Source organism: Tachypleus tridentatus, unplaced genomic scaffold (genome assembly GCF_004210375.1).
Source record: "Tachypleus tridentatus isolate NWPU-2018 unplaced genomic scaffold, ASM421037v1 Hic_cluster_2, whole genome shotgun sequence".
Lineage (NCBI taxonomy): Eukaryota > Metazoa > Arthropoda > Merostomata > Xiphosura > Limulidae > Tachypleus > Tachypleus tridentatus.
Genome location: NW_027467782.1, coordinates 26,155,591 through 26,180,112, shown reverse-complemented (window position 1 = coordinate 26,180,112; position 24,522 = coordinate 26,155,591). Strand labels below are relative to the sequence as shown.

The window sequence follows — 24,522 nt, the reverse complement described above, 5'->3', positions numbered from 1 at the left end:
CTACCTCCCTCTGCTATTGTTATTCAATCCTCACTTTCATGGCAGGTTATAAAAGAAGAACACCAGCCAAGGGTAGAGGAAGTAAGCAGCTATCAGAAATGCATTTTCAGTGCATGAAATATGTTAACTTCCAATATGGTCTTACCTCCTTTCATACAAAACTTGAATTCAACACTGCAAAGTTTTAGCATACAATGTGGGAACCAAGTGGAAAGTGACTCCCCTGAATGAATGTATGTGCTTTGAGATGAAAATGAAACACACTTATGAGGTACCATACTGACTTCTGGAACAGGTATGCTCTTTGCTCATGATGTAGGAAATGAATCTGACATAGGTGTAATCCACAGTAAAATATAAACAGAATTAGCTACATACACGTGCAATCTCAACCAGACAAATGAGATTTCATGACTTGTCCTTGGCATTAGAAGGTTGATGATGAAAAAAAGATAAATTATGACATAAACATAAACGTGGCTAAGCCACGTGGACTGTGTTATCTATATATATACGTAACAAACCTAATCATAAGTATACAGGAATTAAGAAGTGGAAGTTAGCTTCTGGCTGAAACTGGACAAACTCCCAAAACCACATCAGGAACAAGAAGTATAATACACCAAAACTATCATTACAGGGTTGCCTCAAATCAACCTCATGAACAAAGCAATATCTGTAACCAGTGTCACGAACAGAAATTGTTCATTACCCAGTCATAAATACAGGAAAGAGATATCCAGCATCTGGAATTATTAGGAAGATTTGTAACACTTACTCAACCACAAGAAACAGTGCACTTATGTCCTGTATCTGTCACTGAGAAGCAGGTGAAGTCCCCCAAACTCAATTGTAGGAGCTGGAAAAGAACCTCCTGCAACCAGAATTAATGAGAATAGGAGTCTCTACCATAAACAACTATAAGAATAGGAAAGTGTCATCCTGCACCTAGTTTTAAGAGGAGGATTCTGTATAGGCTGGGCCTGCTCCAACCAATTTGTTACTTTATTTTGACAGGAGTCCACCTGATAAAAAGCATCCAGAGGAAATGGAAGGAGGCAGATCAGTGTTGCCCTCTTCTAACTGGTAAAGTTCTAGTCTCACTCATGATCAATCTTTTCAGAAACTAAGAAATGGGTAAGAACTCCTATGTTACACTGAAAGAAAAAAAGGGGAATTAAATGTGGTGGGGAGTCCAGAGGACCATCACACTAGAGAAAGTACAATGGGTATCTTTAATTCCTACTTTTAAAAGCATATCACTCCCAATTAATGCAATCAAAAGATCAGCAAGCATGGGTGATAATCCCCTTCTGCTATACTCAGGAAGTCCATGAGTGATGGTCTCCAAATGATATATACATATACATACCACAGGGTATGCTACAAGTGGTATTGTTGAAACATCCCATTCCTACAGTGAGTGTTATAATGTAATCATGACGTCAATAGTGCATATCTGACCAGGCAAAAAGATATGACAAAATGATGAATAAGGTGAGAAAACACATTGTGGAGGTGGGGGCCTTCCATGGAGGAGTTAGAATACACCAGCCTAATAAGTTATTATGAAAAATGAAAGGTTTCCAGGGTATAAAAGTTGGGAAATTGAACCTCAAAAGTAGTCAGGTAATACCACATAAAATCATAAGGAGAGAACTATACAAAAGTTGATCAGCATCAGCACCAGTGAAAGATGAAAGTGATAGTCAAACAGCATCCATGAGCAGCACAAATCTTAGGGATGAAAGACCAGTTAAGCAGTATGTCATAAGAGAAATGGTAGAAGAAGTGGGTAACATTGAAAACAGAAATATCTAATTTGTGATTTCCATAAGCAATGAGGAGAAGAAAATAAAATCTTGAGGGGGGAAGAGGATGATAGAACATGAAAATGAAAGTTCAAAGTAAGAATGGTAAAGATGTAAAGAATCACACTAAGATCCCAATCATGCATATTATAGGAACATAGAGGATGCATGACTTGAAATAATAAAAATGGAGAGAAATGAAAGGGAAAGACAAAACCTGCAGAAAAGGAATGTGTTTGACAAGTCTATCTGATATCTAGAAATGACCAACATGGAGAACCCTTTGTCAAACAAACAGGTGAAGAACAAGGAAAGAGAATGAACAGAAGGGTAGAAAGGAAAAAAATCACAACAAATAGATCAAAGTCTTAAGGTATACTCTCACCTATGTGGTAAATGGACATGAAAGAAGGACTAAGGGTACAAGAAAAAAAAAGATGTTACACATGGAGTCAATCCCTGGGCTGAAACAATGCACCTGACAAAAGCCATGTGTGAAGGAAGAGTGTGGTGACATCTGGACGAACAATATACAACTGAAATCAACAGAATACAGATTTAAGGGTAGACAAAGGTTACACAAGTAAAGGCTGGAGCAGTGAGAATGATGGTTATATTGGCCAAGACAGAACCACTAGTAAAACAAGACATAGTGTGGTTTGGAATAAAAATAGAACTCTTGAAAGAATATCAAATAAGATATTAAGCATAATTGTGAAGAATTCTCCAAACTTGACTGAACACGACTACCCCCCAAAGTTAGTGGATAATAAACAGAAGAAGAAAGAAAAGGAAATTTGGTGATCCAGTGGAGAAAGGCATAAATGAGATATCTCCAACTGAGAACATATCCACCTACAGGCCTGTAGATTAAGAGACTATTCCACATGTAGAATCTTGTTGGGAGGAGATAAAAATCCACTACCCGATTTAGAAGAAAAGGCAAGTGAAGACCACAAAGTGGTAATTGTGGGCCCAGAAAAGAGATTTAGGATCTGAAAACACAGAGACCTTGAACTGTTACTTCCTGGCTCTGTGATACGAGTTACTACAGTGAAGATGTCAGAATGTAACATTACCACCCACTCCATGATAGAGAGAGGAAGAAAGTAGGATAAAGCTTGATGAACTGCCAAAAACTTGAGAATGGTGATATGGAAAGAAGAACTCCAAGCTGTAGATTAGAAGGATAAAATGACATTACTAGTGTCATGAACATAAGAAAAGAAACCAAAGCAAAGCTCAGCTCTATAACCAGGAAAGAATAAAACATGTCAGTGATGGAACAAAACAAACATTTAAGTTCTAAGTTTACAAAATTAGTATGATAAGGCACATAGTGAAGAATTACAAAAAAACAACAGCATTTATTCAAATAGAACAATCAAGTACCTATTTCTGGTATGTAATCTAGAAATTATCTAAATCTACCTAATTAGCAAAGTTCTTATAAGTATCAAATAGACAACCATCTAAGTGTATCTAGCCCACAAAATATGTAATAATAATAACTGTGCAAAATGATTAAGATTACCTAGAAAACACATTAATAATCCACATCTAACTTACAATTCATATGAAGTAATCTAGATGACAAAGGACACATAATTACATCCAACACTGAAGAAAATTATGAGAATAAAGCATGGAGATAAAAACAATGAAAAATATCATTCTTATAGATTAGTGAATTACATGTTACTAGTAAAGATATGTGACATACAAGCTATTTAAACATATATAGTTAAAAAAGTACTGATAAATATCAGACAAACCATCTAAATCGGCATAGTTCTAAAAATAATAAAAAAATGTGCAAACCAATGAAAATTACCTAGAAAACACATTAAGAATCAATATTAATTCACAAATCCTCTAAATTAACCTAAAGAAAAAAGGACACATTTAAGTCCTACACTAACAAAAATTAAGATGATGAAGCACACAGTTAAGATTGATGAAGAAAATTATTAAAAGATAATAAGAATTGTTTGTCTGAAGTTTAGCACAAAGTTTCACAATGGGTTATCTGTGCTCTGTCCACCATGGGTATTGAAACCCAGTTTCTGATATTGTAAATCCACAGACATACTGTTGCACCATTTGAGAGCTGGAATAACAAATAAGATGTTACAAGTAGTAATCATGTGTAACTTGCAATCAATTTAAACATACTTAGTTAAAGAACTAAGTGAAAATAACCTAACAAGCCCTTGAAATTTGTTAAGTCTACACAGTATTTAATATTAATGAATATGCAAAGAAAAACAACAAAGTAATAATCAATATCTCACTTGCAATGCCTCTAAAAGACACTTAGATGACAAATGACACATAAATTTCTAACATAGCAAAGTCTAAACAGAGATGACACAAAATACTTAATTCTTCCATTTTTAGACAAGGACAAAGCCACACAAAAAGTATTGGAGCCAAGCTACAAGTGTATTAACCAGGTGTGAAGCATTCATGTTGAAATACTTATCATGGATTCCCTGATAGAGCTGGAAGCAACAGGATAAAGGACAGGAAGAACAATTCACCACCAAAGTGAATGACATTGCAGTACAGGAATGGGTGGAAGGTGAAAACTCTTTAAGAAGTGTACAGTGTAACAGATTAAAATAAGGGCAAAGTCAAACAAAGGGTATTGGAGCCAAGCTACAAGTGTATCAACCAGGTGTGAAGTATTCATGTTGAAATACTTATCATGGATTCCCTGATAGAGCTGGAAGCAACATGAGAAAGGACAGGAAGAACAATTCACCACCAAAGTGAATGACATTGCAGTACAGGAATGGGTGGAAGGTGAAAACTCTTTAAGAAGTGTACAGTGTAACAGATTAAAATAAGGGCAAAGTCAAACAAAGGGTATTGGAGCCAAGCTACAAGTGTATTAACCAGGTGTGAAGTATTCATGTTGAAATACTTATCATGGATTCCCTGATAGAGCTGGAAGCAACATGAGAAAGGACAGGAAGAACAATTCACCACCAAAGTGAATGACATTGCAGTACAGGAATGGGTGGAAGGTGAAAACTCTTTAAGAAGTGTACAGTGTAACAGATTAAAATAAGCTACTAGAGAAAAAGAGTCCAAATTATTTTCTCATTAATTGTATTTTTTCTCAGAAACAATGCCACATGAAAAATAAGAAGAAATAACTGTTGAACATACAAACGTAGCTTCCTGCAAATTAAGACATAAACTTTCTTTGCAGATGAAGTCTAACCTGATTCCTGAGAAGCTGTTTAACAGTAACATTTTCGACTGTAACAGGAAATGCATAGTTAACACAATGTTTGCAATTCATGAGATCTCTTATATTTCAGTAGCATGCAAAAAAACATAACTAAACAATGCTGTACCAATAGAGAAGGTGTGAAAGGAGGTAAGACCATATCAGAAGTTAACATTTTTCTTGTGTATTTCTTTCAGAATCTGCCAATTCTTAAAAGTGAGGATTGAGTGAGAATGGCAGAAAGAGCTAAGCTGCTTCAGTATATGGAGCACAATACTGTTGGTGGAAAGTAATTGCATGATATGTACATGTTCAGAAATGGTGCAAAATTGATAGGGGTATATAGACTGGTGCACTGATTGAGAAAAGTTTTTAACAATGCTCAAAGAGCAAAAGAAATGTGATATAGCTGTGTTTGAGATCATACTGGAATAATTATTATTAAAACAATGCAACACATATAATACAATATGTTAATAATATAATAACACTTATTTATTGCTAAAGTACAGTTTATTAATACAATCACACTGTCTGCTTTAAACTCAATTATCAAATAATACAAATATTACTATGTAACCAAGAGTTTACCAACACAGTTACATAATAAACTCTCCAAAGACACAGAGCATTGTTTACTAACACAATCACATTGTAGTGTTAATGAACAAAATGACATTATGATTTTTTTGGTTTTAAAACACTTAAGTAACACAGACACAAATATCAGACACTAAATATTCCACTTAATAAATCAAGTAACAAAAGTATTTAAAATTTTTACTCTCAGAATATAGTCTTCTAACATAGTCCAATGCAGAACTTCATATTGTTTTACATTAACCTGCTATATTGCTGTCATTTACACAATATTTAATTATTCTTGTTAATTTGTCTTGTGAGGTTCATTAACATATATTTCTTTACATCTTGCAAATGTTTAGTATTATTTAATTGGTCCTGAAGTCTCCACAATGTTCTATTTACAAAGGCCTTCAGTAAATTCTTAAACTAGAAAAACACATTATAGCAAAAAATATCTGATAATAATAGACTCTGAAGAGAATACATAAAAAAGTTTGTGTGTGTGTGTTTTTATACAGCAAAGTCACATTGGGCTATCTGATGAGCCCACTGAGAGGAATCGAACCCCTGATTTTAGCTTTGTAAATCTGGAGACATACCGCTGTACTAGCGGGGGGAGAAAAGCTTTAATGAAGAAATGTATTAAAAAATTTATTGTTGTTTTAGTAAAATCCTACACATTGGACTGTGTTTTCTGTCCACTGTAGTGAATTGAACTCATGAATTTAGAGATTTAAATCCATAAAGTTACTGCTGACCCACTGGGTTTGGGGACTGCTAAAAAGTTAGAATTCAGTCAGTTTTGCTGAGGTTTGTTTTTGTGATTATAAATATATTTAGAATAACTTATAACTTTTACAAATGCTCTTAAATGTTTACTACATCATACATATATATATCAAGCAGAAATGCTGTTTGTGCATATACACTTCTCACCTACACTTGACATGCACCTTCAGGGCCTCTACAGAAAGTCTTGATGGATCAGCACATAAACTTAGTTCTCTATGTTATCCCCCTTGGTCACTATGTATTTTACCTACTATTTTACTGATATCTATTTAACTCTGAAAGTACTCTTAGCACCCTCCTAGGAGTGATATTGGTGGGCTTGCATTTGGATCTAATCGCTGTATGTTACTTTCTAAGGACTACTGTGTCTTCTCCCCGTGTGCTGAGAAGATATATCAGATATTTGAATATCATAAGCATGGGATGGCTTTGGCATGACTGTAACCATTCTGCACATTACTCAAGCCTACTCAGTTAGAGACTGCATGATTATTCCCATTCCTAAATAAGTCATATGTAGAGTTTTTGTTTTTAATCTGTAATTTGTCTCAAAATGACAGTGTACATCCTGTGCACAATATTGCTGTGGGTCCATACTAAATTTTGCACTTCGCTGCTCCACTAGAAGTAACATGTTAGGCAGCACAAACATAAGCAGTTTTTCTATTATCCCATAGTTAGCCATCATAATCAAATATAAAATGATTAAATATAATAGAAAAAAACTGTTAATTCTTTATATTTTAACATGATCACTGATCAAATGATACAAATAAATTTCCTACTTTAATAACTTGAAAACATACCTCACCATCTAAAATGTAAAGATACTTATTAAAGTTGTTCATGTATTTCTGAAGATGTTGGAATTGTCTTTGAGAACAGTTAATATCTGTGTCTTGATAATACTTGAGAGCCAAAACATACTGTATTCAGATGATTTTCAACTCGAGGAATTATTCTGACAGAATGAAGCAAAGAATCCAAGATATCCAGCAAAACTGTTTCAAAATCATGGTAAGTTGGTTCAAGTTTGATCTGCTGTCCAACTGCAACCAATTTTATAATAAACATGTGATTTTCCTGAAACAAAAAAGACATGCATACAAATTTTACTCTATAGATAAATAGATATTTTTGTGCAACATACTGGATGGTCGCATCTTATCTACTCTACAAAGCCTAAAAAATCATTTGTAAAAGTTTAGAAAATATTTTAATGTTTTCTAACTAATCTGTGACATTTTTTTTCTTTTTGTGACAAGCAAGTAAACAACTGCATGAAGGTTGTATAGGTATGCAAACATGTATTTTAAAATGCAGTCCTCTGTTATACAGAACTTATCAACTAAAACTAACTGCTCACCATACTTAACTCTCAATTTGTATAAAATATATTTTTGTACAGCCAAGGATTTGAACTGTACAAGTAAATGGCTGTGTCCATTTTCTACTTATGTATGTGTGGTGATGAAAAGCATTATTTTTACAGTTAATAGGTTTTAATTTTTAACTTATGTGGAGTAACAATCAAAGTTTAAATTTTTATCTTATCTGAAGTAATAATCAAAGTCTTAAGAAAAAAGGTAAACAAAGTTCTGATACTGTAATGAACATCACATATAAACACAAACAGTACAAAATGATTTGCAAGACAGTAATTTAAGGTGTATGTATAAAACTCAAACATTATACTCAGATTAGTTGACTAACTTTTATCCACAAAGAAGAAAGAAAAGTATATTTAGCCCATATTTGGAAGTACATTTTCTACAATGCTAAATAAACAACAAAACCAATGTTTAAAGTAATTTTTTAAGAAATTTTCCATTGTTTTTTTTTGTAAACAATGAAAATATCTTTTCTGTGGTGAACTTTAGAAAACAACATGGGGATGTATTAAAGGTACAAGTTCTTTTACAAGGCAATCAAGCTTGGTCATTGAAATTACATAATATACATAGAATTATGCTATTTTAGGTAATGAAATAAAAATAAAAAAAGAAATGAATCATACTAATTATAAGCTAATCAAGCTTACAAAATTTAAATGTGAATTAAAACACACAAGAGAAACAATCATAATACATGTATACACAAAAATGTTTTGGGAAAGTAACCAAAATTGTTTTTCCTTCTTCTCTGAAAGCTGTTAGTTTGTATCACTGTAGTTTAACTTTTTTTTAATGTTGAAGAATATATACTCAGCAGTGTGTTGTGGTTCTTGCACTTCTATACTTCTTTGTAAACCTTTTTTTGAAAGTGCAGAAAAAAATGTTTTAGGACTGTTTCTCTTTTTGTGTAAATTAAAGTTTTTCTACTTTTATTCTTAATGCAAATCTTATGTGAGTTGTATGATAGTGTCAGTTAACATTAACTTTGATATTCAAAGATGACTACAACGATAACTTGAATTTTATAATTCAGATGTTTTACCTCCCAAAACATTGTAAATGGGTTGGTAAATGTTGTGTAGCAACTTTCCACTGGCTAAGGCTAACCACTTCAAAAAGAATTTCAAAAGATTAAAAAAAATAGAAAGACACAAGAGGCTTATGCCTATCACTATTATAAATAAAGAGATGTGTAAACTGTGGGAGATGGCAGCAAGGGCTTAAGCTTTTATAAGAAAGGGTACATCAACTAACAATGATTTTCAGAAAGTTAGGAAGAGTATTATACAGTGGAGGTAACTGTAACGAGCCTGTTCTATTGAACAAAATATTTTATTCATTGAATTGTATATACAAGGAACTACTAGAGAGAAAGTCAACAAAAGAAACAGAGAAGGATGTGGATGATAACCTAAGAAGATTGTAGTTATGGGTGATTCCTTAACAAAGTATGTGAATAGGATTGTCTGTGGGGTAAATACAGAGAAAATAATTAAACAAACATATTCCTTTAGAAAGAAAAGGGTAGCTCAAAATAAAAAATCAGGTTGGTTCACAAAGGGTATAAGAGATAAAATTAAAGAAAAGCATTGTATATTCAAGAAATATAACAAAGTCTTCAGATAAGGTAAAACCCTTTAGGACTGATAGAGATCGGCCTATATTTAATGATTATGAGAAGGCTGGGTTATTAAATTTGTTTTTCTTCAGTTTTAATTAATGAATATTTAAAAGGTATTCTTAATCTTGAACAGGTTGAAAAAGATGATTTCATTAATTCTGAGCTTGTTCAGAAAACATTGAGCAGTTTAAAGAACGATAATGCTACTGGGCTTGATATTTACCAAGAAATTTGAAGGAGGTTAAGGATTAGATATATAAGCTGCTTGCTACTATTTTTGTTAGTTCTTGAATAGTGGGCAGGTGCCAAAGGATTGTAAGTTAGCTAATATTTCACTCCTCTTTTCATGAGAGATAATAATTCTCCCAGTGATTATAAGTGTATTAATCTTACATCAGTTGTGAAAAATATTTAAGAAAGTCTGATAATAGAGGCTTTACAAAGTCATTTAAAAGCATTACTGCTTATGTAGATGAGGATAACAGTGTAGATTTGGTATATTAACCTTCAGAAAGCATTTGACAAGGTGCTAAATAAAACATTTAACAGGAATTATCTCTGTAGGTATTAGAAAACAATTACCTAACTGGACAGAAGAGCAGCTGAATGGTAGATTGTTACTGTAAATACAATTCAGTCACACTATTAATATCGCAAGTGAGAGTCAGGTTTAGAACCTTTGCTCATTTTTTGATTTACATCAATGACATAATAAAGGAACGATTAGTTCTAATAATAAAATAATTGTACAGGTGAGAAAATAACAAATGCAAAATAGATTATAAAGTAATGCTGAAAGAGTCAACAATTTAAAATAACTTTATTGATAAAACATGAATACCATGTTTTGGGCAACAGCACTTCATCAGCTCTGGAGTATTTATGTACGAATTATTGTTATGAAATAATTTCATGTGGCTTTGCATATGTGAAGATTCTCTTTAATGAGCTATGAAAGTTGGTTTACTCCTAACAGGTTTAGTTTCTGTTTTTCATTTATCTTATGAACACTATTTACTCTTCCACTTCACTTATTTGCTGAATGAAATTTTCACATTTTTCCATCTCAGGCAAGATCCGTTAATCACAGTTTGAGATGCAGTGATGTAGTTGGTTGATTGTTCAGCCTAAATTGTTGATCATAAATGAGGAGTGTTTTGTATTTTCTTTGCATCCATTCATCATTCAATGAGTCTTTTATTCTGAAGTGTCCACTGCTCAGTTTCTAACTTCAGTCTTAGTTTAGATGATTGTAAATTCCAGAGTTATTCAACTTTATATGCTCCAGGTCCAGTATTTAACACATTCAGTTCAATGAGATGTCAATAAAACATTTAATCTATAGTTACACGTTTTTTTAAACATTTTTTGTATTACTGGTAACTTTCTTTTACAGATAATCAATTCTTTTGGTAAAAATTAATTATGTATTTATAACAGACAAAATGTAGTTTTGTTTATGCATTTACAAATAGGAAATAGGGCAACCCATGTTATTCTAAAGATAAATTAAACATCTTTCTTTAAAATGTCAGGCAAATATTGGCATAACTACCTTAGATCTGCATAAAAATTCAGTGTATTTTTCCATAAACACCTTGCAGAGAGATTGGAGTTGCAGAGTCATTAGCATTGCTACATTGTCAAAGAAAGACTGCAGATGAAGCTGAATAGTGGGAGACGGAACATGCTTCTGCTTGATACCTTGATGAATTGTGTTTTGTACAGCTGTAAACCACCTGAAAGAAGAAAACCTACTTATTAATACGTTGTAAACATCACAATCTGAGTTGATGCTTTTTAGTTTACCTATTGTTATTATACTAACAAGCAAAAAAGGATTTACAAATCTGTATTTTATAAACAGAATTTTAAGAAATGTTCTGATCTTCCCATATTTTCTATAACTGAGGATATAAAAACTTGCTTTCTTAAAGAACTCATTTTCTTATATTTTACATGTGAATGATTAAGTATACAAATACTACATATCTTTCTTTCCCATAGTATTTATTATTTACAACAATCTTTAATTTTTTTAAATTCTGATTAAACCTGGTAGCTGTCACATGAAACATCAAACCTGAGGTGTTACTTCTTTGTGACTCAATATTTCAAGAAGACAACGTACTATTTGTGGGATAGTTTAATTGCATTCTACTTGACCTTGTGTTTGTGAGGATACTTTGAAGTTGTCACAAGAAACAAGACATTTCTATGTCCTGGTACCCTTTTCTGAATTTTCTTGTGATAAGCAAATTTTATGGTTATGATGAAGCCTTCAATTGAATCTGGAGGAAAGCAGTCTGTCTTTTAAGAAAGCCAAAACTTGGTTCTTGAAGTCTTATCAATGTTTATACTTACTGAAAATACTGAAAATGTGTACTACAGTTTAACTTTCTCATTTAGAATATCCTTTAGTTTCCCTTGATACAATAAATAGTGTTGAATTTGTTGTCTTTTTTTATTCCATTTGTTACAAATCACTGCAATTTTCTTCTCTAAATTAGATTCATGAATCTCTCATTTTTGTGGAGATCAAGAGATGCATAATGTTACAGAAAGTTCACTGTTACATTATTGATTGGTTGTTGCTTGATTAAGTGTTTTATGGCACAAAGCAGCTAGGCTATCTGCACCAAACATCTGGTAAAAAGTTAAAAGTAAATTTAGTAAAATTCATAAAAGGAAATTAAGGTAAAACAAAACAAAGTTAAAAAAAACAACATAAATAGCATAAAACCAATGTTTACATCTAGTCTACAAAGTCAAGAAAAAATTACAGAAAGTTAAGTTGTAAAGGACTTTCTGTAGTGTAACTGTAATAATGATAACTCACCAGGAAGACGAACAGGTAAGTACAAAAACCACCATCAGTCACCTGATATAATTATACCTTGCCAGGATGACTAATGGGTAGTTTGAAAGCAGTGTTAGTCACCTGAAGTTGGCCTTTCCAGTCCTAGCTTCGAGTTATTTCATGTTAGGCCAGTTTCTAATTTTAAATTGAACTAGATGATTTTTAAAAGGAAACCACATTAAAAAGGTGTAATGTAGAAATTAAAAAGATTAATGACCTTTAGAAAACTAAAAACATTACCAAGGTGGACAGTGTCACCATCACTGTCTAACATTATGGACAAACCTTGGGACAGAACATGTTTAAAATGGTGCCGTTGTTGACAGTCATAACAATGACAAGAAAGTAAAATGTGGCTTATTGTAATTTGAGTGTTACACAAACTACACACTGGTGCATCAGTTCCAGATAAAAGCAAATGATGAGTTAAAAAACTGTGACCAATGCGTAGTCTAGTTAGAACAACTTACTCTCTTCAATCCTGACGGAAGCAAGATGACTAAAGTCCAATATAATGTTTTATTTGGAAAAGCTTGTTTTTGTGTTGCTAACTCCAAGTCAACTGCCAGCTGGCACAGAGATGAGTCTTGAATACAGGACCATAGTCTATGTATGGGACAGGTACAGTGGTGATAGAGCCAGAGCAGAGACTCAGCTGCAGTGTCAGCAAGCTCATTCCCATGAATACCAAAGTGGCCTGGTATCCAGAAAAACTGGATAGAAGTAGATGTTAAAGAGAAATGGGCCAGTGGTTTTGAATATCAGCAAGAACAGGGTGTGAATTAACTTGAAGCAATTCCAGGGCCAGAAGAGAACTATGCGAGTCAGTATAAATAGTGCAGTTTGACTACTGCTTGACTTCTATGTGATCCAGGGCAAGGGAAATAGCATACAGTTCAGCAGTAAACACAGATGCTGTAGTGGGGATTCTGTGTGCAACCACCGAACCACAACAATCCATGGCAGAGCCAACACAGTCACCTGATTTCGAACCATCTATATAAATAGGAATGGAAGGATGGTTCAAAAGATGTTCAGCAAATTGCAGACAATATTTCCAATCAAGAGTGTCTACTTTTCTCAGATGATTTAAAGATAAGTCACAATTAAGAAATGTAAGAAGCCATGGTAGGATGGGCTGACCAGTGGATACAGCAATGTTTATTGAGAACTGACCCAATTCATCTAACTGTACCTGATATGAATGCCAAAAGGAGCAATGGCAGACCATCTGGTCTGAAAAAGCATGGCCCAACAAGGAAGGAAAACAAAACCCCAGATGAGATGCTTTGGTGAGGAACGAAGTATCAAAGCATATTGTAAAGACAGTTGCAAACAATGGAGGTGCAAAAAAGGTTCATGAGACTCTATGTATAAGCTCTGAATTGGGGAAGTGCTGAAAGCCCCAGTGCAGAGCCAAAGACCTCAACGATGAATAGGATCTAGCATCTTTTAGGCCAAAGGTCAGACAGAATTATAGATCAATAATCCACAGTCAAGTTGCGATCTGATAAGAGCACTACATATCTTTAGCATAGAACGTCGATCTGCTGCCCAAGTGGTGGAAGAGAGGACACAGAGGATGTTCAGTGCTCTTATACATTTGACCCATGTGTGGTGTAAAGGTCAGCATACAGGCAAAGATAAGTTCCAAGAACCTTGTCTCAGGGACCACAGACAGCACAACTTCACTGATATGGAGTTCAGGATCAGGGTGAATACACTTCTGACAATTTTGTTTAAGATCCAGTACTTACACTGTTGACAAGTTTGATCAGATTCAGTACTTACACTGATGACAAGTTTGATCAGATTCAGTACTTAAACTGATGACACGTTTGATAAGATCCAGTACTTACACTGATAACAAGTTGGATCAGATTCAGTACTTACACTAATGACAATTTTGATCAGATCCAGTACTTACTTACACTGCTGATCTCGGTAACACAGTGATCTAACGAAATAGAAATAACTTTGTTTTTATCATTATGTAGAATGATATGGCTTTACCATCTTTACCAAATAATCCAAAACACACATCTGACAATATAAAATATCACAAGTATTTTGTTCACATGTTGCTTATTTCATTACCAACAGGTAATTTTAACATGTCAACAAAACTAACATGCCAGCCAGCCATGGTAACAAAACTAATGTTTTAATGAATGTTTATTGTTATCCAAATCAGATATGTGATGATTGGACTTATGATCTGAAACTGATCACCTTAGCTCACACTATATCCACTAGATTTGCATAAGCTTCTCTCACTTGCCTCTTTTAAAGTCAATCACAGCATTTAAAGTATTTCAAATTGTTTGTGAACAATGTCCAGACCTCAGTAAAGAAATATCGATGCTTTACCACTTGAAAAACAATCAGATGAATGAAAACTGGCCAATCAGAGCAGGTTAATACAAGTTGGTTACATGTACCATTAGCATGAATGTAGCACTATATCCAAACCAATATTACACATCCGGACAGCTTCATTCAAAACACAAACAGATGACCAGTATCTGCCAATTTAGATCACCCACAACTAAAACTATTACCAGAGAACCAGTCTTAACAATGCCATCCGTTTACCAGACATAGCGGAAACTGGATAATGTGTCAATGTACAGACGGTTAGAGCCAGACTTTATGTGGTAAACTGAATGATGTATCAGTTTTGAATGGTTACACACTCAGTGAGGTGTATTCTCATCACAAAAATGACACAAGATATGTAGAGATAGTTTGTGGGCTAATTTTGAAATAGTTATTACATCAACCATAATTTAATTGGAGATGACGTACATACCATGTACAGCTGTCAATGTACCCCTACTTAATTACCAGGGGTCTTTAGAATACATCATAGGTTATAATGGCTATAAACTTTATAATGTTTATGTACATTTATATAAACAAATAATGGCTATAAACTTTATAATGTTTACGTACATTTGTATAAACAAATAATGGCTATAAACTTTATAACGTTTATGTACAGTTACATAAACCAATAATTTTTAAAAATACACTTTGATATATATCTCTGCTGTGTTAGTACTTATTTTGTTTTTAATGTAATTACTAATGGTTTTTGTCTGATAATTTTATAGATATAATAAACTGTTATCAGTCCCATATCTCTGTGTTGTTTTATAAATGTATCTATTGTTGAAGGAGTTATTCATAAAAAGCTTTTAGTTGAATTTTATTCAGTTTGTTTAAAGTTAGGCACAAAACTAAACAATGAGATATGTTTGCTCTTCCTACCATGGGTATTCAATCCTGTTTCTAGCAATGTAAGTCCGAACACATAGTGCTGTGAATTTTATTCAGTGATTTGGAAAGTTACAATATGTCATCATTCTAATAACATTCAATTATTAATACTTTAAACAGCAGGCATAATTCATGTTGTGGTTCCACAAGGTAAACAATCTTTAAAAACCTGAGAAATAAAAAATAAACACATATGTACACAGAAAGTGAAGCCATTTTTATATCAATAAAAACCAAAACTAAAACTACTGTAAGAAAAGTACTAGAGAATAGTGAGTGTTTAATTTCAAAGAGTGAAAATTTACTTATCTATAAATTCAAATATTGAATTACACCATTAAAAGGACAGAAAATGAACCAGATTCATATGAAACAGTTGTCATAAACAAACACTGTCTTTTCACTTTACCAATACTGAAGTAAAAAATGGATAACACTTAACAATATAATTATGAAGAACTTAACAGTCATTAAATATTAAGTCATGAAATAATCCAAATAATAACACCAACACTAAGCAGTCTTGTTTATCCAGAAATAAGCCCTTCTTCAATAAAAATATTATCAACAATCTTTAACACTATATACAAACACTGTTCTCAGTTCATATCCTAAGTCTTCTTATATAGTCTACACCAACATTTGTTGTCCTCTCTTCTCTCATAGGGTCTCATGTAGAGGTTTACAGAAAAAGTCAAACAAAGAATTTCCAGTTAACTTAATAACTGACTGATTTATATTATTAGCTCACTGTACACAAGGACGACATTAACCAGTTTCACGTGTTAAAGTTACTTACATTTTACATGCAGACGTAAACTGTTTACTTTAGTTTTTTGTGCTGTCGGGTTATCGATGGATCAATTTTAAGTTTATGGACTTATAACACTAAAATCTAGGGTTCTATTCCTATGTTGATCAATATTTGAGGCTTCAGCTGCTTATGAAGTAGTTTTAATGTCATAAATCACAATCGATTCAAACCAGACCTACACCTCTTCACAGATGCTTATCTTTCTGGTTGTGGTACATCTCTGAATAGCTATCTCACCTCAGACATCTGGACCAGCATAAGCAATTCCTCCACATCAGTGTGCTCGACCTTTATTCTATCAAACGGAGATGTTTGCATTTCTTACCAATGCTAGTAGATGGTTTGATTATTATCCATTCTGACAGTTTCATGGTAATTTTGTATATCAATAATAGAGTAAGTACCAGATCTTTAACTCTTTATTTTTAAACACTCAACCTCATAAACATCTATCCAGTGAATTTGCTTTATAGATTATAATGTATTAAGAGCGATGTACCTCATAGTAAACCATCTGTACCCTCTTCCACCTATTAAATAGCCACTTCACTCACAAGTTTCCTGATGTGTATGCTTTGTTTTGGATACTTACAGCTTCTTTTCTCATCAGTAATGAAGATTCATGAGTACAGATGGAGCTAGCAAACATGGAATTGACATCACTCTCCTATTGGTAGAGAGAGGCCTTTACTGCACAGTAACATCATTATCCAATAATATAATTCATGAGAACTTACGAAAGTTTAGGTGGGAGTTGCCTGAAAGCTATTGTCATACAAATACTTAAGGAAGATGCTAACAGAAGATGGAATCTTTCTCTGAAATGCTAAGTATCTAATTGAAACAAATTTTTATGAAAAATGTTAACTTTCCAAAATCAGATCTGTGGTGACTAACCAGCAGGAGATAATGCAAAGAAATGGGGGGGCCTTTACATTTGATGATGTGTTAAAATCTTCCTTTTTTGTTCTTTTATGTTTTGCATGTTGTTTGTTTGTGTTTCCTTTATTATATAGTTGTTAATTAACTAAAGTTTCAAAATTCACTCCAGATGAAAATGAATCTTGAATTTCATATGAATTTTAATACCCTTTTCACTGAGGAGAATTTTCAAAACATTTCTCAACGAGGCTGAATTTTCTTCCTTTTATTTTAGGTTGATCCACTTCTGATCTGTCTTATAGTGAAGTTATTTCTATTTTGAAAGTCATGTCTATGATGGAAGTCCCTATACCTTTGACTCAAACTTACTTTCATACATGTTACTGAGTATGATTGAATTAATGGAAGATTTCTGTAGGTTCACTGAAATTCTCTATCAATCCCTATCTATTCTACAAGATTCTTTGTATCAGTTGAATACTCAACATCTGTATACATTTACCATTTATCTAAGAAAGAAAAGCCTCTCTTTTTGGATCTTTGTACCACATCCTTCAGCTCATATGGTAAATTAATTTATTCAGGATTATACCAAGTTATCCATATACCTGTCTATTTCCACACATTTAAATTATATAGATATGATGAAAAATCATATCTACAGCTACAGAACAACTTATTAGACATTGATTTTCAAAGACAATTATCATAAACTCTTGCATTTCAAAGTTTCCAACATCAGTTTAGGGTTTAATAAACAATACCATAATAAACAGAAAAAATTTAAACAAAAAATTACTGGTGATGAAAAATGAATTAAGAAGTGTCATGAGATAAAAGTAAAGATACAGAATGGAACATAGCTGTAAATGATGTACACATAATGAGAGGATGGCTGAATACTGTCCTCAAGAGGAAACAAAGTTGACAAAGCCTTATGTAGTAGATGGAAATAAATAAACAAGCTAAATTTCTCATTGAAAACGGGAGATGAAAGAGATTAAAACCATAGGAAATGAAGTTGTAGGCTACATAATGAAAATCACTAATATATGAAAATAGGCTGTCACGTCATCAACATGTAACTACTTTACCAAGCCACTGTTGAGATTTGACTTAGGTGAGGTAGTTCTTCCATCACAATAGAGACAGAAATAGTAATATCAGCTTGTAAGTTCATAAGCTTTAAAATATAAGTCAAAAACCAAAGTAAATTTCTATCATTTAAAAAGGCATCTTTCGAATGCAGAACTATATAGGGAGCTAACAATTCGGGAGGTGGTGTCCACTCTAACTGTTAGAAAGCAAATGTATCATCCCACTTTTGCTACTCTCTTGCTTTACATGTGACTTTTGAACTAGCTGCACATGTACTTTCCATTCCTATATCCTTTGTTCCATATCAGAGAAAATTATAACTGGCTGAGTATTCCATAATCTACAAAATCCTACTGATTATTTTGTGAGAGAATTGGCTTTAGAAAGGAATTTGACCGACCAAATAATAATAGTTGACTAAAGAACCCTCATCATACTTTCTCCAGCTGGTTTATTCCTGGGAGGTCTGGTACAGAAAAAGAGATGGACCAGTCTAGATGTATTGGTAAATAAGATAAACCAGACAGCATATCTACAGTTAAGAATGTCATACTCATTTTACATACAATTTAGTGACCTTGACTTTCAAGATGGAAGAATAATATACCTAGTTAGTGTGTTTTCTCACTGGCTTATTCCTCTTACAAAAATAACATTCCAACCAAATTCTTTGGACATTTTCCGAGGACTGCTTGTCTGGGTTCCTAAACCAAATCAATGTGAGATCCCCAGTGACATTCCTGTTGTTACGTTAGTTTCAGTAAGATATCGAATCAATGTTAATATTTTCTTACAGTGAAAACATATTTCTGACAGATACTATACTCTCCTCACACTTCTGGTGCTTCTTTTCTGACTAATACAGAACTGAAGAATGTGAACTACAGTAAACAGGAAGACAGTTGTGATAGTGGTGTGTGTTTTAGTGATGAGTTGTTCTTGGACATTTACATGCTACAACGCAGCTGAATCACATTGAAACGTAAAGTAGGTGGGAGTTTCAAGACTAGAAGACAGTATAAACATTTTCACTCTTTGAAGGTTGTAATGAACAATACAAATTCTTATTGAAAATAGTATGAAAACTGATATTTTAGGGTATGTACAGTGAGTGATATGATATAACTTCCTATGTATACATACACATAAACCATCAGTTATAAATATAACTAGAAAAATAAAACTGAATATAACACATGGCAACTGATAATGTACTTAATATTTAAAATTAATTTATAAATAAAATCAGGTATAATAACTTTATATCAAACACAAAATATCTAAATAAAAATGTTGTTGAATAACTTGTTGAAAAATATGTTGAGGAATAAATATTTTTGCAAGTGTAACATTAAACAACATGAAATTATATTGTGTGTGTGTTATTATAACATTATATAACATTAAATTATATTGTGTGTGTGTTATTATAACATTATATAACATTAAATTATATTGTGTATTTTATTATAACATTAAATTATATTGTGTGTTTGTGTTATTTTGTAATAAAGCCATATCGAGCTATCTAACATGTTCACTGAGGACAATGAAAACCCTGATTTTATTGTAATTCTGTAGTAAAGTGCTGCACCACCCTGAGTTTCCAAGTATTTCAGTGTTTTTAAATATTTTAATCTCACCTAGGCTGTGCTAACGTATCTACTTAAATAGATGTTAGAAACTTGGGACTTCCTAATAGAGCCACAAGTCTTTTCATGTGTTATTACTGATATAGTCACCAATATGGTTGCCTTTAAACTTTACTCATCTTGGCTCATTTATTGTAGACAATATTTAAGTCACGGTGTGAGGATGCTTTCTCGGTAAACACAGATGAATTCCTTTTAGATGGACCAAAATTATCAAGAGATTTTCAGAGATATCACAGAAAATTAAAATATATCTAAGGGTAAAAATGTAGTACTACTTAGTTACACAGTTTATCACATCACTCTAAATAACAAAACATCACTGGAGAACACAAGTTTCAGCAAAATATACTTTGAACTTTAAATATGAACAATTAATGTGGACTTAAATCGAGAGGTGAAAATGTAAAAACGTACAAATTACATGGTAAGCAATTAAGTAATAAAGATATTTCACGAGGAAAACATCAGTACTTATTAAAAACTAGATTTATTTTAATATGTTAAATATCATGAGATCAGTTAAAATAAACTATGAAGTTTAAAACATTATATTCAATTTTTTACAGACTTATCACTGAGAAAGAGAATATGTTTTGGAATAAATTATCTATCATAAGTGTCAATCATGTCTTAGTTGTGTACAGTTTCAAAAATTAATGTTTTCATTCTTTATTGTACAAAAAATTACTTGATTAAATACCTCTATAAATGATTCCTTTTTAGTGAATATTTGTTAGTGCTGGTAAAAAGTTTATCATATCATATTTTACTTCATCTTTCATTATATTTTAATTTTTTATATAATTTTCTTTTATTCTTACTTATCAATTTAACTTGTAATAAGACGTATCTAATATTTATTCAATAAACAATATTTAACAGTTTTACAGACATTTCAGTTTAAATAGTTTGATCCAAAACAGCGTTTTTTTTTTTAAAAAAGAATTTCCAACCCATAAATGAGACATCAAGACTGACATTCTAATAAACATTTTTGAATAAATTTGGTATTAACTGAAATGTCATATTTTGTTACTAGTTTTTGCCAAATGTTGGTTATTTTTCTGCTAATATTGGGAATATATGATATACAACAGTATGTGGTTTCATGATTTTTTGATTTGTGAGGTACATTTACTTTTGTTGGTTGATTTTGCTTTATGTTTAGGTGTGTGTGTACAATATTTAACTATGGTTTGTGGAGGAAACTTATTGATGTTGACGAAGTACTGTTTTATTTTGTCTAATTCATCATTAATTTTATCTGGTGAGCATATTTGGTTTCTTAGTGTGTTGAGTTTTTGTTTTGTTTTATGTGCTGAGTCCCAAGGAATGTATAGTCCAGTATGGGTGATTTTTCAGTGAATTTCTGTTTTAAATTGCGTGTTAGTTCTTGTAATTTTGATGTTAAGAAATGATATTTGATTGCTTTCTTTCTGTTCACATGTGAAGTTAATGTTGGGATATACAGAGTTAAAGTGATTGAAAAAAATTAAGTGTGTGTTGTGTGGATGTGAATCTCACAATTGTGTCATCTACATATCTGTACCAGTTTAGTGGCGGATGTAATGCTGTGTTCATTGTTTGTGTTTCAACTTGTGTCATAAAAATATTAGCTAGAACTAGTGATACTGAGTTGCCCATGCTTAGGCAATTTGTTTGTATATAGTTGTAGTTGTTGAACATGAAGTTTGTCTTCATTGTGGTGAATTCTATGAGGGTTGCTAATTGGTTGCTGGGAATGTCTATTGATGAGTTAGGGTCTCGAATACAGAGTTCTAAGACTATCATACAGGCTTCAGCGGTTGGGACTTCTGTAAAGAGGGAAATAACATTGAAACTGGCCATTAAGGCTTTATGATTAAGTTGATTAAGATTAGACTTGAAATTAAAAGAGTCTTTGATGAATGAGTTGGTTGATGTTACATACTTGGAGAATGCCTATGCTTTGTATTTACCAAGATTGTAATTAAACAATTCATATGTGGATGTTATTGGTCATAATGGATGATCTGGTTTGAGAGGCTTGGGGATGCCGAATATTTGTGGTGTGCGTGAGTCGGTCTTGCGTAGGCAGGAATAAAGTTTTTTGAAACTGTGTTGGCTTTTTCATTTTTAGTAGTATTTTGTTCAGTTGCATTTCATGTGTCTTTGTTGGATTTGTGTGTATTGGTTTTAATTTGTTTGTGTCTGATAGAATGTTCTTTATTTTTTGGATGTATTCATTTATGTTCATTATGACTATAACGTTTCCTTTATCTGCTTTTAAAATTATGTTTTTTGTCTTGTTTTAGGTTTTTAATGGAATTAATGTCTCTTTTTGTAAGATTGTTTTTAGATTTCTGTTGTGAAATTATGTTGATGATTTTGTGAGAAAATTATTTGAAAAAAATCTTTTAATATGTTGTTTTTAGGTGTTTCTGGAAAATATTAATTTTTAATTTTTTTGGGAAGTTTGGCTGTTGAAAGTCAATAAAATTGTCAGAGTTGTCTTTCTGTTGGTTGTTTTCTGTGGAAAGTATCACAAGTTTTCTGGCTAGGTCTTCTAAACATGTTTTAATTTCTAATGTTGGACCTTAGAACCAACCTAGAAAATAATTTTTTGGCAAAAACTAGTCACAAAATATGACATTCTAGTTAATACCAAATTTATTCAAAAACCAAGCACAAATCTAAGTTTTATATTATGTAAAAAACTACAATGACAAACACCACACCAATATTATTTATTAAATACAATGTGATAACTGCCATGACTTCTATATTGGAGAAACAAGGAGAAAAATGGAAACCACATTCAAAGAACACAAATAGTCACCTCCACATGTTTTCGAACACTGTAATTCAATCTTTGGCTTTCCTTCCATCCAACAGTTCCTCAACTGCAGAAGTAAAACCCTGGAATTTATTGTTCAACAAAACAGAATTATTATTATCAATTTCCTAACTTTTAAATCAAATAGTGTTCTTTCTGCCATCCTGAATGTCAATGTTAACTGATATATCTTTTCCATGTAAATGTTTAAGCTCCTCCTGGAATCTTACTGTCATTCTCCACAGTCCACACTTTACCTGTCTCTTCTTTAATGAGGATACTCTCCAATTACAAATTCTACACACAAATTGCACATCTTCATTACTAGCTTCCTTCAAAATACCTGCCAGTCCAAAGCTCCCAAATGAAATCCCCTCATTGTGCTCGTTACATCTGGCAAACTTTGAACGCTTGTCTCCTAGTCTTAACCATTGTACTGATACTTGCAGCCTTACAGTTATCAATACTAATTACCATAATCTTTAGCTTACAGCTACTATTGAGCTTAACATTTAAGAATCAATTACATTATTTTTTTATCACTACTCCTTCTTCACAATAACGTAATGAAGTTTAGCTATATAGAACTTTATAAATTAATATAACTGACAACATACGTGAGGTTAATAACAAAATATTTTTAGTCTGATTTATAATCTACTTATTTTTATAAGCTGGATCAAAACTAGCGATCTCACTTGAAGTAATAAAGTTAATTCTTAAAACACCAAAAGATATTAAAACTTTTAGAATAGGCTCGTTACAGTTAATCGAGTTCACTAATTTCTGCTGTAATAATAAAACACGAAGAGAAAAACAGTTTTAGTAAACTATATTTTAGATTATATTTACTTAATAAAAAAATATATTTATACTGTTCTACGATTTATCACAAGCTTATCTTTAACGAAGCCGAAAGTACCGTTACAATGTTAAGCCTATTTAAAAATTAAACCTTGTTGTAAAATCTACACATTTTAAATTTTAAGTTTAAATTGTGACCATCCTTTTTTTATTTATAAATCAGACTATATCTAGTTGTTATTTAACCCAAATGACTTCAATTTTAATATCAAGATTAAATAACTCACAAATTTATAAGAGCGACCACTCTCACCCTGCATCTCAAAACTCAGATTTGATGATCAGCGTTAACATCAAAAATATACATATATATTTGATAGCGTTTAAACGACAAAAAAGCAACCTGAGCGTTGAGAGAATTTTTGTTGTTCAAAATCGGAAATTTAAAATGAACAGCATTTAAATAACAAATGCAAATAACAAATGCAAAGAATGTACAAATATAATATTTGATACACATCAGTGTCAGAAATACTACTGTGAAGAAAGGCTCAAATATAAGAATAAACCATTAATATAATGATAAATATGAAATATTATTACTTTTTACATCAGCTTTTGATGTCCTTTCGCAACAATGAACCCGCGACCCTCAGTTACGAGTCGCACGCCTTACGCGCTTGCTACTTTAGAAATACTCAACAATACACACCGTCTCTTAGGAACCAAACTATCACTGCACAAGTTTCGAAGTCTGTGTGAAAAAAAAAACAACTGCGGCGTATATTTCAAAATATTAATTTTACTAAAAGTAATTACAAAGCCTCTTTGGAAGATCTGAGTTAACATAATTATGATGTCTATTCTG

At 32.3% G+C, this 24,522-nt stretch overlaps 1 protein-coding gene across 35 annotated transcripts in view; it reads right to left on the bottom strand.

Moving 5' to 3' along the window:
- Positions 1–24,030, bottom strand: part of LOC143243051 (dynein axonemal heavy chain 7-like) — a 76,855-nt gene extending 52,825 nt beyond the window's left edge. For 23 of the 35 annotated variants that reach the window (XM_076486718.1, XM_076486713.1, XM_076486698.1 and 20 more), the window contains exons 1-4: positions 23,942–24,006; positions 22,854–22,933; positions 11,000–11,183; positions 7,357–7,512 (exon numbers count right to left, since the gene is read on the bottom strand). In XM_076486718.1, coding sequence (XP_076342833.1) covers positions 7,357–7,512; positions 11,000–11,183; positions 22,854–22,861 — 348 coding nt within the window. In that variant the 5' untranslated portion in view covers positions 22,862–22,933; positions 23,942–24,006. The other 12 variants (XM_076486721.1, XM_076486722.1, XM_076486696.1 and 9 more) reach the window with 12 other exon arrangements.
- Between the last annotated feature and the right edge of the window lie 492 nt (positions 24,031–24,522).